The sequence below is a fragment of the Denticeps clupeoides genome, chromosome 4 (genome assembly GCF_900700375.1).
Source record: "Denticeps clupeoides chromosome 4, fDenClu1.1, whole genome shotgun sequence".
Taxonomy (NCBI): domain Eukaryota; kingdom Metazoa; phylum Chordata; class Actinopteri; order Clupeiformes; family Denticipitidae; genus Denticeps; species Denticeps clupeoides.
The window spans coordinates 12,288,286-12,307,774 of NC_041710.1; the positions used below are offsets into that span (position 1 = coordinate 12,288,286).

General features: G+C 38.6%; 1 protein-coding gene across 12 annotated transcripts in view; it reads left to right on the forward strand.

Moving 5' to 3' along the window:
- Positions 1-19,489, forward strand: part of LOC114788011 (receptor-type tyrosine-protein phosphatase mu) — a 166,949-nt gene that overhangs the window by 53,161 nt on the left and 94,299 nt on the right. For all 12 annotated transcript variants that reach the window (XM_028976076.1, XM_028976079.1, XM_028976080.1 and 9 more), the window contains 3 exons: positions 8,705-8,979; positions 15,932-16,010; positions 18,285-18,400. In XM_028976076.1, the coding sequence (XP_028831909.1) occupies positions 8,705-8,979; positions 15,932-16,010; positions 18,285-18,400 (470 nt within the window). The remainder of the gene's footprint in view (positions 1-8,704; positions 8,980-15,931; positions 16,011-18,284; positions 18,401-19,489) is intronic.

The window sequence follows — 19,489 nt, forward strand, 5'->3', positions numbered from 1 at the left end:
TGTTTATTCAAATTGCCATTTCGATTAGATTTTTGTATATATATCTTACAGCCCTAGACAGGTGTGTGCCTTTCCAAATCATGTCCAATCAAAAGTATTTTCTACTGGTGGACTGGTGGACCAGTTAAGCTGCAGAAACATCTCAAGGATAATCAGGGGAAATTGAGCTCAATTTTGAACTTCATGGAACTTCGAGATTTCTCAGTTTTTTTATTTTTAATACATTTGCCAAAATCAAAGGAAACATATTTCATGTTGTCAATATGGAATTTTTTGTGTAGAATTCTGAGGGAAAAAATTATTTAATCCATTTTGGAATATGGCTGCAACATATCAAAATGTGGAAGAAGTGATGCGCTGTCAATACTTTCCAGATGTAGAACCACATATATGTAAAACTACAGTAAAGAAAGGCTGGGTAACGTACAAAATATTTTGATACTGATACTAGAATGATACCATTCTTTATATACTGGTACCTGAACTGGTACACTCTCAATAATTGTCCCCACACTGCCTGTACCTGTCACGGCTTCCCACTGCTCACCAAGGGTGATGGTTAAATGCAGAGGACACATTTAGTTGTGTCACCGTGTTCTGTGCTGTGTATCACAATCACTTCACTTTCACTTCACTTTCTAACTGCCCTGTGATGTGATCTGATTTCTGGAAATATTATAAAAGAATATTTTTTAATTAATATTTTTTTAGATTGTATGAAATCTGACATATGGATTAAACAGTTTGTGATTGTCAAGGCGTTTCACTATGAATGTCAGAAGAAGAATGTTGCGTGAATCTCGCCTTTTTCTACAGACATGTGGAACTGAATAAACAGGACACCATTGGGTAGAGACCTCCGGGTACTAAGTAAGAGAAGGTGACATGTCTTAGCGGAGGGCTGGAGATGGAGAAGTGTGGAGGAGATGAGTTGATTGGTTTGTAGATAAGAACAAGAAATATCAATATTATTACAATTTCACAATACTCTATACTATATACTATATATGTGACTCCTAATTGCTGAATAAGGCTGGACCTGGGCTTGGACCAAATCTTTTATTATGAAGATAAGTGTAACAATTTGCTTCAATGTAGATTTACTTATATACAATACAGAATCTAACTACTACTATCTATGTGTATTGTGATTATAACTGTGATACTGATTATATTGAGCTCAGCCTGAAAAGGCTTCTTTAAACGTCTACATCTTGTAAAACAGTATTTAGGAGTAGAGTGAAGGAGCGTTTGATCACCAGGCTCTCCTGTTATTCCATTGATTTGTTGGGCTTGTGCCTTTTAAGTAGCTCTAATTCTCCTAAAGACAGTGAATGACATGGCTTTGAACTCATGCCCTCCTTTCCAGAGCCAATTTTGTCTGCACAATGCAACATCAGTTCAATTTCAGGCTAAATGGTATCTGGAATTGCACATGGAAACTAGCACTGATCATCACAGGTTAACTGAATGCTTTGTGAATTTTGCATTATTGTAAGGACTGCTCATGAGATGGCGGGAATAAGCTGGTAATTCCACATAAATCAATGTATAGTTGAGGGCAAGATTTTACCCTTGTTAGTATGTGCAACTGTAGCGCAGCTTTTATGCTGCAGGGGAAAGTCTATGGTCCTTGTGGGTATTTTGTAACGGGTTGATGGAGGGATAAATGTTCCTAACCACTTCCATCAAGCAAACACGCCTGTCATTAACCCCCTGTCCAGCTATTTGCTTGAAGCATTGCACTGCCCTTTTGACTGTGGGATGATATAACGCAGGCTCGCCTCTTACCAACCATTCGCTTTGATCAGATTACAAAGGATGCTGTTGGCATTGTGTCCACATGACAACCCCAGAGCCTGCAAATGAAATTATGGCTCTAAATAACACTGAGCGAAAGAGACTTGCTTATCAACAAGGTTGTTGCATCAGTTACCAGTCTGGTAAAAACATCACAGTGAGCAGAGTGCAAAGTCATTTTTAATTTTTAACCTGTGTAAATATGCAGATCTCTCTATTGGCCCAGCACAGTGGCTCCAGGTTTGATGAGTTGTTGTACTCCTGTAAGCCTGATTAGAACCCGTCTGCTTTTCTAGCAGATAAGTATTTGATAATGGGGGGTTCTTGTGGCACTTTGTTCCCTCATTGTTACAGTGCGACTCACTGATTTCAGCAGCAGGCCTTTTAATAATACATGCTTGACACGTAGAGCTCTTTGCCCCCTATTCACATTGTTTTTCCCCTCCTGCCTTTCAGAGCATGCCCGCAGGAGCAACGTCACGTCGAATAAACTGCGTCCGGTACATCTTTATTATTGTTAATTTATTAGTTATAAGAAATTTACGAGCCTCTCCTGTGCGTTTGCTCGTCTTAGTAATGGAAGGTGAAGGTGGCCCAGATTGGAATAATAATAACCCCGAGTGGGCTGAATACCTGCCGTGGGGGCTGAACATTCCTGGTTCTTTTGTGGAGAGGCTCTGACAGCTTTCCACTTTGGAGAGAGAGGAAGAGGAAGACATTTCTGTATTTAATTGCTGGAGAATAAGGAGTAGGAAACATGCAGCACACATCCTGTGTGCACACCCAAAGATCACCACAAACAGGCACAGACACAAACAATGCACGCACATTCATGCACATACACACAATCACTGAACACAACTGTACGTGGACAATGTAGGTACATGAAACTGTCCCGTAACACAAACACAAAAAGTATAAGGGCATTAATATGAAGCTTGTATTTGGCATAGCAGTACATGCAATGATTTGCTAAGAAGTCCATATTTCATGATAAATAAATTAATACACGAATTAAGGACACATTAATAATGTAATGCCATTATTTTGTGCCTACATACCACTTATCAAACAAGGCAGCAAGCACCATTTTTTTTTACATTTCATATAAACTCAAAACCAGGCATTTATATTAAATGACGTTCAATTATGTCTGTTTTGGCTTCTGCAATTTGTGTATGCAACTATACCTGGTTTTGATATTTTGGGGAAAATTGCCTTATTGAAAAGGGTATTGAGGAATTATCAAGTATGTTGCAGGGTTTTGCTGCTATGGCTGCATTTCACACTCTTGGCTTCTACCGACCATCTTTAAGTTAACAGGGGTGTTTTTCCAAAATTACTGAAGATTTATGTTGAACGCTTTCTTATCATTCATTAATGTTAATGAGCATCTCAGGAAGCGGCTTTTGATGATGACAATGGTGAACAAAGCTATCATGAAGGTCAAAAGAGGTGCTAATTTTGTCAGTGTGTATGGTAGCAGGATAGGGAACATTTAGTTCACAAACACAGACATGCTCAGAAAAAAAAAGGAAAAAAAAGCATTTATTGAGAAACAAGTCTTCCATCATCTTTGTCATTTATATAAATCACACAGCCATTTAGCTGTAAATAAAAGGAAGCCGAAAGGCTTTGACCAGATGGTTTCTCCTCTGCTTGTTATGGATGATTCATGTAATATATATGGAAATATGGATGAATGCACATATTTCTCTGATCTTGAGTTTGCACAGTATAGGGCCATTTATGCAGTAAACAAAAACAGTAAACAAAGCTACTTGTTGTGGCTTTTGTCACTAATGTTAAATAGCATCTCATAAAGCTGCTTTTGATTCTAACAAAAATGTACAGAGCAATCATGAAGGTGACGATAGGCTCATTAATCTCATTGATGTAACATACTATGGTTTATTCTCAGTGTTTCAATAAACTAAATGTCTCTTTCATTATTGTTATAAATATCTTTTGTCATAGCATCTATAAAGTGAGTTGATTGAAACATTTATTTTTATTGTGCATTATTACCTCATGTTCCCTCCAGTTACATGAACCCATATAATGTCTCCAACACACCAAGGTAGACAACATCTTTTGGAAGAATGTGCATTCGCCTTATGGAGCAGAAACTTTTTCCGTCCAAAAGCATCACTTTGAAGTTGGATTAATTGCAGTCAAACAAACAATAATAATAATAGAGTTATATTTTCATGTATCGCCAGGATAATTCTAGATCTTCTACAATGTGTCGCTCGCTGTCTCTATGTTTCTGGCCCACTTCTCGTTTCTATGTCTCCCTGTCTCTCGCCTTCTCTTAATTACTGGTGCAGTGAGCTCAGAGATGCGTACGGCTGTGAAGCCGAGTCGGAGTGCGCGTGTGAATAATAAGTGAGTGAGTGGATCACACAGAGAGTGCCAGCAGCTGACGCTACCTTGTTTGTCTTTGTGCTCCGACTGAGCGGCTCGGCACACGGTGATTAGTGATGGTCCAGTGCTCTCTCTCTCTCTCTCTCTCACACACACACACACACACACACACACACACACACACACACTCACACACACAGCACACCGACCAGTGTGCAATAAAGGTGTAGCATACAAACAGGAGATTTGGTGTTGCCATTTTTTATGCAGTACCTGCTGAATTGCTTTGGGTTGATGGGGAAAACTGCCAAACATTTACAATATTTGTTCTGTTGGTTTGATTTGTTTTAATAGCCAGACTGGGTGTGCTAGTTGGATCACAATCTGACTTCTGAGTTCCTCCTGTTTCAGGTTTGAATTTGGAGGATTATTTGCAGAAATAACTTTTTCTTGCTCATCGTAAAGTTAAAATATAACCTAGCCGTGAGAACCATATGGGCACAAATGACATTTTGCCAACAGGAGAGGAGAGCAACAACAAAAAAAATACTAAATTTTGATTTACTATATTCCATTTATTAAATGCATATTTTTTAAATACATGGATTATAGTCAGGCTACATAGTGATCATATTTTCATGACACAGAGAAAGGGGAGGACCCAGGTGCAGATTAGTTCCAAAAAACATTTTATTTCACATACTAGGACAAACAAACAGGCTTTGGGAATGGGGGATCTGGAATAGGAAGGTCATTACATACATCGGGCCTCTCCTCACACACACCACCTGAACAACAAAACCAAGACTCGGAAACAAAACCTAGGGTGCCACTATTCTGAACATGACCGAAACATAAGCTAGAGAAGAAGACAACAAAAAATGTAGATTTCCTTCGCTCCTAGTGGTTTTGGTATATTACCAGAACCTGGAATACTGATACAGGAAATCTTATATAGTGAGGACTACAGGTGTGGGGAATCTGAGGGGCGTACAATCAGTGCACCGGGAACTCCTGTCAGGGGTACAAGGACCTCGGTGGGATCCGCAGCTGCTTCAGGGTGTTCAGTGTTAAGTCATTTAGTCTTTGTTAGATAACCATTAAATTATTAAGAATTTATTAATATCCTGTGAGAGCTTTCATTTGATATTTATATCTCAATTAACTCCTCAGTATGATGTAAAACAATATGCAAGTTGTGTTGAGGAAGCTACTTTTAATGCACAAATATCATTAAGCAAGCTACAATCACTCAGGATAAATGTACACTAATTTGGCCAACTAAAGCCATTACAGTAGTTCAGTAAGAGTGACTACAATAAAAAGGTATGCAAATCAAATCAAGTTTATTTTAAAAAAGTGAAACAGTCTTCAGATGTCGCCATATTTCTGTTGTAGCCTGTGTATTCAGTGCAAAGGTTTTAGGCAGGGAGGAAAAATGCAAACTAAATGAAGTCACTATCTGCTGTGACTACTCTTTGCTTAAAAAAACAGAATGCATTCTTCTAGTTACGATTGCACAATGTTTTTGCACGTAGTTGGTAGGGTGTTCCAAACATCTTCAGGTCCAGTAGGTTTCCTTAAATCTTTCTGTATCTTCATGTAATCCCAGACAGACTCAATGATGTTGAGATTGGGGCTCTGGAGGGGGGCCATTCCATCACTTTTATGTGTATTTGTTCTTTATGCTGAAGATCGTTCTGAATTACATTAGCTGTATGTTTGGGTTTGTTGTCCTGCTTCTGTATAAATTTGAGGTCAGTCATCCGCCTATCTGATGGTATTGCATGGATAAGTATCTGCCTGTATTCATCATAACATAATTTATCCTGACCAAATCTCCAACTCCATTACCAGAAATACAGCCCCAAACTTGCAAAGAACCTTCACCATGCTTCACCATGTTGCCTGCAGATACTCATTACTGCACCACTCTCCAGGCCATTGTCAAACAAACTACCTATTAAGCACACAATACTAAATGAAAGCAAAAAATTATTTAGGAACATCTGATTCTATGAGTATTAGATTGGAATAGATCTCTTGGGATAGCACTCATATCTCACACAACAAGCTTGAACCCTGATCTAAACAAATAAGAAAACTTCATGACCATTGAATTACCATTGAATTTTACACATGGATAAGAACACAGTTAGTGTTGATGTGTCAGGGGACACTAGAAGTTGTTCTTCTTTCACTTTGTCATCTTTCTTCTTCTGTAAGATAGGGTGGTAGTAGCCTAGGGGTAACACACACACTTGTGTCCCTGAGCAAGACACTTAACCCTAAGTTGCTCCAGGGGGGACTGTTCCTGTAACTACTGATTTTAAGTCACTCTGCATAAGTCTGATAAATGCTGTAAATGTAAATGTACAAAAAGCAATTCAACTCTTCCAACCACTATGCAAAATTAACAACCAATTAAACAACCAGTATACTACTGTGAACTGTAGTTTACCCATTAACCATGTCACTAACCAACACTTTCTTTGGTAAATATGACTACTGTGGTGCATGTTATTGGTGACCAAGGACAAGAAGAACAGGGTATGTGATCACTATGTGATCTGTGTGAAATTCATTCTGTGGTGAAGTTTCATCTCTCTATCTCCTCTGTGTCTGTTTTTATCTGCATGTGTGTGTTTAGAGCCTAAAGACTAATGTCACCTTGTTCTACCTGTTCTGCTTTGATGGAGGAACACAGATTAGAACGCAGCTTTGAAGTCAAACACAAAAACTTACCTGCCTTTCAACAGGGATGTGAGTCATCCTGTGAAAGGCAGGAAGAGGAAATAGACAGTTTTCTCGAGTGATGATATGGCTCATGATGAATAGGCTGAAGCCATTTGCCTGAATGTGCTGCCAATATAACCTTGCTCCTATTGGCAGATGATGGGGCTATTGGATTAACCTTTATAGCATCAGATAATACTTCAGAAACTCAGAATGCATCACATACTGCATGGTAAAAAAGGATGGCAGCATTTTATTAATCCGTTTACATTTCTGGAAGAAACGTCTACTGTCTCAATTTATTACAACAGGATCAGATGATTATCAATGCAGACTAAAAAGCAAAGCACCGTCCCCCCACACTGCTCCCCGGGCGCCTGTCATGGCTGCCCACTGCACACTAAGGGTGATGGTTAAAAGCAGAGGACACATTTTGTTGTGTTACCATGTGCTGTGCTGAAGTTTTTTGCAATGACAGTTACTTCATTTCACATGTGGAAGTGGACGTGCCCCTTCAATATTTGTATTGCACTTTTAAAATACCACCCAAGAACTGTGCTGCTTTTCAAGGTTGTTACGAGCCAGTCTAGGGGTACGGCCCATAGCAAAAGAAAAGAAAAGACAAAAACCTACTAAGAGAAAATTGAGAAATTTTATTAACAAAAAACAATAAATAATATATGAAGAAGAAATAAATACGAAACTAATTATAATGAATAACGACAAACAAAATGAGAAAAAAAAGAGAAAAACAAATACCGACAAGCAGACAGACACAACAAGTTGCGTCGCCTCCTAGGGGGAGCACAGGGGAGACCTAAGGTGATTGGGAAATGTTAGGGAGGGGGGTGGGGTGGATGGCACGGCAAGCGCAGCCCTGAAAGAGGAAACTGAGGCCCATTTTATTCAGCAGGAACAGGTGGGCCAAGAATCCTGCAAACACAACACAAGCACAGATCAGAAACACACAAAATGGTGAAGATACAGGTCCAGCTGGCAAAGCTGGCAGCTCTTAATGTGGCAGTGGTGGCCTAGTGGTTAAGGAATCAGAAGGTTGCTGGTTCGAATCCCGATCCGCCAAGGTGCCACTGAGGTGCCACTGAGCAAAGCACCGTCCCCACACACTGCTCCCCGGGCCCCTGTCATGGCTGCCCACTGCTCACTCAGGGTTATAGGTTAAATGCAGAGGACACATTTTGCTGTGTGCACCGTGTGCTGTGCACAAGTGACAATCACTGAAGTCCTTTCAGCAGCAGCATATCTTCTAGCAGTTTCATCATCTCTCAGACCTCCTGTGTGGCATGATCTCATGAAACTTGAAACTGCAACCAAAATATATACCCACAGCATGGTCTTGTTGCTCTCTCAGAATTCGAGATTAAATTCTTGGCATCTGGTTGCCAAGTTGGCAGACTTCACACTTTTACTGGCTCTTTGGTTACAATTCTTGTTTTTGCTAACAAATTCCCAGTACCAGGAGAAGGTCTATTTACTTTTGAGTTATTGTAGGCTCATGGCTTGATGTTCACTGATGAGATTTACTTACTGATCTTCACATTGTTTATTGCAATAAAATGCTCTTGCCTCTTGTGTCCCTCTTTTTGGTAGTTTTTACAGTAGGGCTGCATGCACTGATACGAGGACAGCAGCTTATGGCCTTTCCGTTCCTTAAGTCAGTTCCTTAATCGGTTTTATTTTCAATTTGAGGAAAAAACCTTTTCAAGACATTTATATTGAAATCTGTCGCTTGTGGTCTGTATATTCATTATTTTTTTATTTCTGTCTTTCTCTGTCTCTCCAGGTTCGGCCTTCATGATGGTGAATACATCTGGCCGTTTTGCTGGCCAGAAGGCACTGCTTCTCACTCCTCAGCTGAAAGAGAATGACACACACTGTGTCATTTTTCAGTATTTTGTGTCAGGCAGAGAGGGGGCCAGCCCTGGGCACTTGAACGTATATGTGAAGGAGAATAACAGCCCCTTGGGGATGCCAGTGTGGAACATTTCAGGACCCCCCTCACCAACCTGGGGACAAGTGGAGCTGGCCATCAGCATATACTGGCCGAACTTCTATCAGGTAGGACATTGGTACTGGTGTGACTGGCGCACACACACACAGAAACACACACCATAATCTTACATGAAAACAACTATAAAATTAAATATTTAAGTAAATGGGTTACAGATATTTATATACATATACAAAACATTAGGGGTATGTCATAGTAAAGCTAAAGTCAACAAATGTATACATTTATAAACATTAATTTTATCATTTTTTATATCATTTTGTACTCATTATTTTTATATATTCTTTTATTTTTTTCTTAATCGATAATCTTTTATCTGTTTACTGATAATGAACCTTTTTCACATCCTTTTTAAAGATGATGAATCCTGTCCTATTGGCAAAATAAGAGTAAAACATCAGTCAGTCTTGGCATCTTGGTTTTGTCTGTGCGCAGCGCTATGCTCAGCTAATTCCATATACATAAACACACCAAAAATGCACTTGCACTTTGTGTAGGTATGTTTATTACATTTTCCTGCCTTAGATGATGCACTTGTGCTTGTGTCAGTGCTTGATTGGTCAAAATAGGGCCCATGATTTTCATTCAATAACAGTATATAAAACAATATACAAAAGGAAGATCACACAGTAATTGCAATCTATCTATGATGTTTAATCAATAGATTGTCCCGATGGCAGTCCTAATCCTACCTCCATGTCTTGTTGTTTGTAGCAACCAGCCACCTTCCTCTTCAGCTAGGGTGAGATCTCCTAAAAATATAATGTCAGCCCTCCAGGAGCACCTAACCGAATCATTATTATTTTTTTCCCTGGATGCTCATTTTCACCTCACTGAGCCCAGGCAGAGGAACCGGAGTCAGAGCAGGGTGATTTCACACATGCCTGGTTATTAGTGCCCGGCCTGTTCCACTTGAGATTCGGATCCATGCTAATTGGTGGAGAGAGGAGCCTTGACCTCACACTGCAAAATGAGGTCTCAGCGAGTGGCTGAATCTCGTTGTGGGGACATGAAGAGGTTATGATGTGGCAGAATCAGAGGGACGAATGTGTGTGTGTGTATGCGTGTCCTTATGGAGTTAGGAAAGGTGTGGACATTTTGCTGGTCATCTCTAGGAAACAATCTTGTTTACAAAAGATTTAATAAAGAAAGTAAAGAAGTTATATTTTCAAAAATATTTTTTTTCTTCTTTTTGTATATTGTAAATTATTCATATAACAATAACATAAAAAGAAGCATTCCCCTTCAAACAAAAACAAACAAAAAGGACATTTATACTGTATACTTATATCTTATCTTGTTTATGATTATATTTATAAATTCTGCTTTTTTAATTTTGATGGTACAGAATATCAAAATCATGTCACAGTCAACAATCATGCACAATAATAAGTATCACAAAACAAACAGTATTGTGATATTGCAGTTATATTACAGTGAATGCATTGTTGTATTGTTTAGCATACTTTTGTGTTTCCCCAGCATTTATTTGAGAACATGGACAGACTGACAGTGTTTATTGAATTTAAAGGGTGGCTTTTCATCTCTTTCACAAATTGTCAAATATGCGTTGATATATTTAATTTATATTATGATGAACGATAATGGAATGTGGAGGGTGTGAAATGCAGGATGTAAATGATAGAATACATCATTACTTATTTTAAATGTTGTGTAAGTGTAAGTGTAGAGTGTGTGGTAAAAAGATTTGCAGACACCAGGCACAAAGCAGACAGACATCCCCCAAAATGTCCCCACAGACCAAATATATGTTTTAAATGAATTGATTGAATTGAAATTGATTGACTGATTGTTTTCCATTATTGACATTAATTGATTTTAATAATAAAGTCATTAAACATCATAAAACAAATAATAGACGTTTGAAGCAAGATATCCTATTTTCGTTATCATGGCCATGTAATACAAAGGCCCTGACTTTAACAGTATCTTTAACAAATGTTCTCATACAACACTTTACATCTTTTTTACAATCAGAGCTTGATTTCAAGCATAATGTAGACTGACCAGAGAAAGTCAGTGTGAATCTGTAAAATTTGAAAGTTTTTTTTATGTATTTTACAAAACAACCTCTGATCCAGTCGTTTACTGCTCAGATCCCCAAAATGTATTATTAAGTAAAAGTGCTAGTCATCCTGCAGTAATCCTGTCAGGAATTGAAATTCTTTCACTCAATAAAACATTTCTGGGAGCAACATTATGTAGTATGTGTACATGTAACCTCCTGACTGAAAATTGTGCTATTTGTTTTGAGAATTGAGAATGAATAATATGATAAAGCGAGCTGAGCTATACTTCATATCCCCTCAACTAAAGTAACTAAATTTAATGAATATAAATGCAATCAATGAATTCAAAATTATATGGTTTTACTGGGATAATAAATGAATTTTCTGCCTTCCTCTTCTTTTTTGAGTACAGGGTGAGCACCAACCTCTTTGTTAGATTAAACAAATCAACCTTTGTCCAGACCACAGTAATATTTAATTGATCTAACTAATTTTCCACTGTTGAATGGGAGCCACGTTGATTTTTCATATGCCCAGAAGGAGCTTACTCACAGCAGCCTTTCCTATCACTTAACAGCACTGAAGGGTTCTCCTCGCACTCGTTTAGCAGCCACCGTTGAGTTGCTCTAGACGTTATGGTTGATTATCGTGACACTTCTGAGGTGCCCTAGCAGTCTCCCCCTACTTTTAAAGCTGAGGAGTGTTTCTCAATCACATGCCCAGCTCTTCATTAACAACTTAAATAAAGTTTTCTGACTCTCTGGAGGCTTGGAGAACGTTCTGGCATCTGCTGTCATCTGAAGCTCCCCATGGACCAAATGTCTGACTTTGAAATGAATTTCATGTGCAAAGCAGCGATAATAATTTTTTTGTATTATTCCTTCACACTGGAATAAAAAATAGAGCAATCTGCAAAATCACATCTAATTAGCAAAATGGTGCTAATTGCAGGTGCATTTAATTGCATGGTAGCCTAAGTGATTGTCAAAATGAAACCACCTGGTACTTGAGAATTATTCTGTAATTGTGGGGTTGATTTTATTTGTATTTTATTTTTATTTTTCTCTCTTGGTATAAAATGTAGTTCTAATTATGGCTGTCAGGTCACCTCCTAAAACTTTTTAATTGAATGCTCTGTGTATTTTGAATGTAATGATAAGCTTATAATTATGATATAACCTCAGGCATTTTATTATGTTTTTTTATCCAGTCACTTTCATCATTGCCTTCCTCCTCTTAAGCATAAGATTTCACAAGCGTTTGCTGTCGTTTTCTGTGTGCAGGGGGTGGGGAAATAAATGAATAAAAACGATGAATAAATAAAAGCTTCCTTTGTGGAGCTGGCTGGTGCAGTATCCTGCTGCATGGTAGTGACACGTCATTTTCACCCTAAACATGAGCGCTGACTAAAGCGCTTTAAAACAAGCCTGTTCTTCACCAGTCGCCCTTCAGCTGCCAATCAGAGCAGCACAGGCTTTCTTATTTTAAAATCGAAAAGTCTCGTGCTTTCATTACTTCACTAGGCCCCTAATTAGCCATACAATATTGTTAGCTACATCAAAACCGCATTTATCTTTGACTAGCACACTCATTTTCAAAAAGAAGTCACCCCCCCTCCTCATTTTTTTTTTCTGTGAGGAAGAAAAATTTAATCGTGCAGGGGCTGTTGAGTCTTCTGGCAGTTGCACCGAAGAGGCATTTGCTTTTTAATTTCCTTTAAATTAGGCAATAATGACAGTGTCAGTGCCACCCAAGCCATTTAATGTTTAATATTTCATAAGACAAAAGGAAGATAATAATTAGCGTGTTATCTGAAGGCACTTTTTTCTCCTTCTGGCCTTCTGCAATGATTCTGCTATTTGTGCCTAATGACTCCTGCTGCGATGAAGGGTGTAGATGAGAGAACAGGCTTCACACTTGCATTTTAATGGGGCTTCACCATGGCCGCAGTTTATAGCAGAGGCCGGGCATGCTTAAGGTAAGAGTGCAGTATTTTTGATGCGAGCGTGGGCCCTTTGTGGACCTGCTCAAATACTGGTTTGAGGGCAAGTTTGCCAAAGCTGCTGTTATCTACATACATTGCTGGACCCCTTCGGCTACATACATACTATGTAAGTGGCTAACGCCCTTTGCAGCTGTGCTTTTGGGAAACGCTCTCTGAACTGGGCTTTTGCCTTCATACTGCTGGCTAAGGGAGTGTTTCTGAGAAGTATTTCAGGCCTTCTGTTTTCCCCTCAGGGAGGAACACACCCTGGGTTTTACACACAACTCTTCCCCCAATTATCCCTGCCTGCTGGAGAGTATATTTAGAGATGATGGAATGGAGTGCTGATGTTTATGCTGATGTTTGTGTGTGTGAGAGAGAAAGACAGGCGACGAATCAAAGTTGACGGGAGGGAGCTGGACAAACATATTCATGACTGGGATCACGGGACCAGTGCATTTTAGACACACTGATTTTGTCCTCCCTCAGTAAGCACTAAACTGAGCTAACTGGACAAACAGCAGATTTTCACCATTGCTTGCATCTATAGGACATTAAATTAAAAAGCATCCAATGTAACAGTCAAAAATGGGCATCAGAAATACAACAGAATGAAATTAAGAGAAAAATTGAACCTGCAGCAAAGTTAGAATGTAATACACAATGGTAAAATGCATTTAAATTCACCCAGCAGGCCTCTCAGGAGAACTGTGTGGGCATAGTACTAATATTCTAATGAGACTTCTTGACTGATAGGTCTGTGCCAAAATCCTCACTTGCTTATAGCACTTTTAATATAATGATGCATCATGGGAAAATCAGGGTTGTACAGCCATGCATGCAATCTCCTAATTCTGACTATAAAACCACCACTCACCCACAGCTTACGCAAGGATGCATACATAAATTCAGAGATCAGTGTTGAAATAGTGGTGAATGTTGAATTATAACCAAATTGTTACAGACCAAGTACACACGTTCAGTGGTATTCACTGATGGCACTGCCTGGCTACCTGGTATATGTGTCATGAACAAATAATGTTTGTATCATTCAGTAATAAGACAACACGTAGATAAGACAAGAACTCATGATATTGTCTGCCCACAAGATCTCAGTTAACATCCTTAAATAGTAATTTCAGATTTAAGGTGGCTGGTGCTTTAATCACTTGCTTCAACCTTTGTGCACTCTTTTGGTCACAAAAGCAGAATTTATTTATTTTTTTATGTTAGAGATTTGAATTGGGAGGAAGGAGTTGGTCATATGTCTGGAGATGTAAACATGTAGTCAAATGTAGTAAATCAAGAACAATATCAGCTAGAGTTAATGAATATGTGCTCACTGTTTTAAACTACTGCAGCCTTACTTGTAGTAATAGTATTACTTGGATAACAGATTCTAGCGATTCTAGCAATGTAATAAAACTCCCTAATTCCTCCAAAATACCACTGTATTTTACTGTATGTTACCTGCCTCCTGAAATATAATAACAATGTGACTGTAAACAACTTGATTTATGAACTTTCTATTATACTGCACCACCAAGGTAGCTCCATTTTGTGCTGCATGAATTGACATTGGCCTATAACCTGCATCACCATGATTTAACGTCAGAATGTTCTCATGATGAGATTGAGGCCAGCTGGGTAGCAGACTTTGGTGTTGAGGGCACACATCTTATTAAGTAAATATCAAATTGTCAAGCCTGTGTCAAGAGGGTATCAGTTGAGACCCCATGATATTCTGTATAAAATACACAGAATATGACCTTCAGCTCTACCACTATTTCTTCACTTATTCACACTTTTTAAGTCAAATTCCCAGGTCTAAAGTACACTTAAAAGGTTATTGCTTTAAAATACACATAAACTGCTGTTTTGTGACTGATTCTGTCATTAGAAGATGCCATTTTTTTAACTGTCCATTTCTGTATGTGTGGGTCTGTCTCCTACACTTGTTCACAGCAGGCCCTTGACCTCAGATGCTAGATTTTCTATGCTTGCTGCTCCCCCATTCAAACCCCAAAACAGCTGATGTAACACATGCTGTTCAAAATCTTATCTCACAGATGGTGGATTTCAGGCTCCTGAAAACACAAGAAGACAGTAGTACACTTTATCATCTGCTAATTTCATATTTTAGCTCTTTATAGTGTTTGTTTGTTTTTTTAGAATGTAAATTGTCGCAAAGCGCCTAACAAATAGAACAGTGCTCAAAGCCACAGGTGAGCAAACCAGAGGCAACAGTGACAAGAAAAAAACTCCCTCTAACAGGAAGAAAACCTTGAGAGGACCCTAGACTCAGAAAGGGGAACCCATCCTCCTCCGGTCAGCACTGGATTCAATGAAATACATCCAAAAGATGATGGCATACGAAAGTTATTAATAGATGTTAACACCTACCCACCTCCAAATAGCTGCTTTTAAAAGTAGATGTACTTGGCTACTGTCTAAGCCCCCTAGTTCCAGTCATCTCTAGAAACATAAATGGTTTAATTTGTCGTGGATTGAACATACAGATTGGCTCATAGTATAGATCTTTCAACAAATGGGCTAATGGAGCCTTTGGGACTGTGAAAAAAAAAATTATAAATTAAAAAAAAATAAAAAATCTTATATATTAGGGTTACTAATTCTTTGTTATGGCATTTTCATGCATTGTATTGGTATGACATTGTATTGGTAAAATGTTTGAACATTTGGTTCCCTTCAGTTAAATCCTATGCTAAATGTGAATGGCAAAAAATAGGCTTTATAAAACTGGTAATTTAGCTTAAGGAATAGAGATCAAACTCATGTCCTCATGTTTAAAAATAGAGTATAAGTGTGTCCTGGACACTGTAGTTGTGTGTGTAAGAAAGTATTCGAGTGGCTGTGCATGGGACATAAAGAGATGTGTGTGCTGAGTGTGTGCTACAGGTGACATTTGGAAGCATGCGAGAGTTTTATCTTGATGTTTACAACTCTTTCGTCTCTGCCCTCCAGATTGTGTTTGAAGTGGTGACATCTGGCCGGTGGGGCTTGTTGGCCATCAAGGACGTGGTTCTCCAGGGCCACCAGTGCAGTAAGTCTGTCCACAGCTCTGTAAAGGAGCAAAATCAACTCCCCTGCCCTTTCACTCGCCCTGCAGCCATCAGTGCTTATGCGGCAGTATATCTGCAGCCTTCAACAGGCATATTTCACCAACACACAAGCATATTTCCTATTTATCTAGCATGAATGCACTCATGTTCACACAGACACACTCATCCATTACAAATGCATTGGACATTCACACATGCTCACACGTTGGCACATGCAAATACACTTAACCACGGTGCCTGTAATGTGTCAATTAAGAGGTGTTTCTTGTCATGAATGTGCACACACAGACACACACAGGCTTTATGTCTTTTACACTCACATAAATGCTTACATTTACACAACATACGCAAGTACTTACATATACAATTTAGGCCATGCACACCAATGGATGTGCATCCTTCTCTCTCTCTGATCCTCTCTCCCTCTTCTGTTCTTTCTCTCACACAACTACTTTCTGTTGCACACAAAAAGGGGGACATATGCTGTAGGTGATATTTATTGCCCCATGGCTCAGCTCGTATAAAGCCTTTGTTGCAATAGAGAGCGGCAAGTGGACATGGTAAATTTTGTGAGAGATAGAGGTGGGGTGCTGAAGAATTATGGAAGAGAAGGAGAGTAGAGAGAAGATGGCAATGAAAGCAAGACAGGAGAGAGAGATAGGAGTGATATACAGTAGAAATTAAAGATAGAACCATGAGTTATGGAGGTAGAAGAGAACGGGATGATGAAAGTGAGAGAGATGACAGAGAGGAAGAGATGACAACTCAGATTTATTTATAGGGAAATACTATGTCCAAAACTGAACAAAAAGGATGCAAGAGGATTTAAACAGGGATAAACAGAACCTATCTCTGAATGCTAGCCATTGTCTTTGAACACACATCTTGAATCTTTTTCTCCAATCCTTTCCAATCGCGAGTTGGTAATCTACTGAATAGAATTAGTGGAATGTGTGGACGGTGCTATTCTCATGCTTTTTTGCTCTCACTATTGGGATTAGCCTGATGCACACTCATGCTCAGATCTGCTCACTGAACACTTCTGAATAAAGATGCAAATGCATGTAGGTGTAGTCAGATTAGTGGAGGAAGTTAAGGAAACGAATGCAAAATTAAAACAAAGCAAAAGAGGAATATAATGTCTTTCTGATAGTTTGTTAATGGGGCAATGCAAAGGTACTCATATCATGCTCAATATGAGAAGTGATCTTTAGGGTATAATAAGAGATGAAGAGAAAGGGGAAAATGTGATCTATTTGGCATTCATGAGAGCAGATGGTATTTGTGTGGTAGAGCTGAGGTGCCACTTCGCCTGTAGGAGGTCTGTCTATAATTAAAGACATTACAGACAAAAAAAATAGATATGTCTAACGTGGCATTGAGAAGATTGATGGGTCAAAGTAATAAAAAGTGATGCGACTTCGAAAGAAAAAAACACGAAACAAAGGAGTGAAAGAATGGGCGAAGTATCTAATAAATATTGAATAGGGAGATCAGTTGAGGGAAATGATTAAATTAGCTGTTGTGGTTTTGTCGAGGAGAGAAAATGGGCTGTGTGACGACTCAAGGTCGACGTGGCCTGCTCCTATCAGCAGGGAGGGGCATTTTGGGCTGCGGGGTATTGAAGGGAAGTAATCAAACGTACCTCATAACCACATTTGCATGGATCCCACTCCCCCCTCTCGACACATTGAAAACACATTGACCTATTTCTCTTGGAGACTGTGATGTGGGCTCACTAGGCCTTAATTAAAACTGCCACAGTCCACACCAACAATGCAAATCAATGCATTTAAGGTTAGGTTGTGTTTATTATTCCTAGCATTGCAGAGACTTTAAAAAGAATTACCACAGGGCTTAATTATCTTTACTTGTAAAAGGATAGATTTGTGGCTTTATTAAAAACAAAGCTTTTTTTGTGGTAAGGATATGCATTAACTTGATCTCGCATTTGTTTTTATGCATGTTAATCTCAGTACCTACTTAATTCACAGTAACATGAAAATGTAATTAATAAATGATTTTTCTGAGGCTGCTGTATTATGATGTTAGGGTAACTTTAACTCCAAAAATTCCAATGTTTGATTATATAAGCATTGATATACATATATATAAGCATATATATATACATCATATAAGACAATTACAAGACAAATGTGACATTTTACATTTTTAAATATATTTTATATAACAGAAATGTTGGATATGGTTTTGTTTATGAAAGAGATTTAATAGTTTGTTGTCTATGTTCCCAGTGAACACTCCTCACTTCCAGACCATCAAAGGAGTAGAGGTGAATGCAGGGCAGACAGCCACCTTTCATTGTACCGTCAATGGCCTGCATAAAGACAACTTCAACCTTTGGCTACAGGTAAGACAGACACACACAGGGTAGTATTCAAACTGCTTTTGAATCCTGTAATGTTTCCTGACTAGCTAGAACTTACTGTTAGACTTTTCCACACATTGAACCTTCGTGAGAATGAATTGCTACTTTGGTTTTGAAAACCAGAGAAGAGATTTTGCCATGGGAGAGAAGGGTGCATGGTTAGTAGGAGCTAGATGCCTGTGTGATTGGTCAGCTTTTCTCAAGTTTAAAAGCAGCTCTATTCATAATCAAATTGCCAATAGATGACCATTTGAGCAAAATTATTTTTGTATGTCAGATTCTTGACAAGGAAGATCCTCCACCTGTAGGTAGTCAGTGGACAGACAAGATTTCAATGATATCTGGAATTACTCTCCTGTCTAAATACATTTAATGCTCTAAAATATGTTCCAAATGATCTTTAGAATGTATATGAAGTTTGCTTATATCCATAAATAAGGAAACACCTGCTTTTGATAAGATGACTAAAGTACCTCAGAACCTGACCTGTTGATGTCTGCTTAATCTCTGCCACATATTGTTACAAATATATTAATAAAAAAATGCAATGCATATGAGGAATAAATATAAAAAAACTAATCCATTATTTATTACTGAATGCCTGCCTCATTTCAAATCAGTCACACTCTCTCTACGCATGTTGGGCGGGTGAACTTTGCACAAGTGTGGTTACAACAAGGATGCGATAAATGCATTTTCATCACTGGCTGAAAGTAAAGGCTTTTTGTGGTAAAGGTGCTCTTTTGTAACAGCGTCTAATGCGTTTTCCATTAGGGCATGAATGGACAACTCTGAATCCTCCAAAAGACCCAGGTCAGAATTAAAAGCATTGCAGATGTTTGGCTGATAGGCATGTTTTCCTTCATTGCTGCTCGTTGAGGAACAGCAAGGAAGACGTTTGTAACAGAAGAATGTGTGTAATGATTACACAGCTTAAACTGAGCTGAACTTTTAACACCTCGTTGTTTACGTTCACCTAGTCTTTACACTTGGTTTATGCATTTCTACATTAGCTTGCATTAGCATTATGTGCTCATCAATTTGTTTTTACTTTCTTCTTGCAGCAGTAAC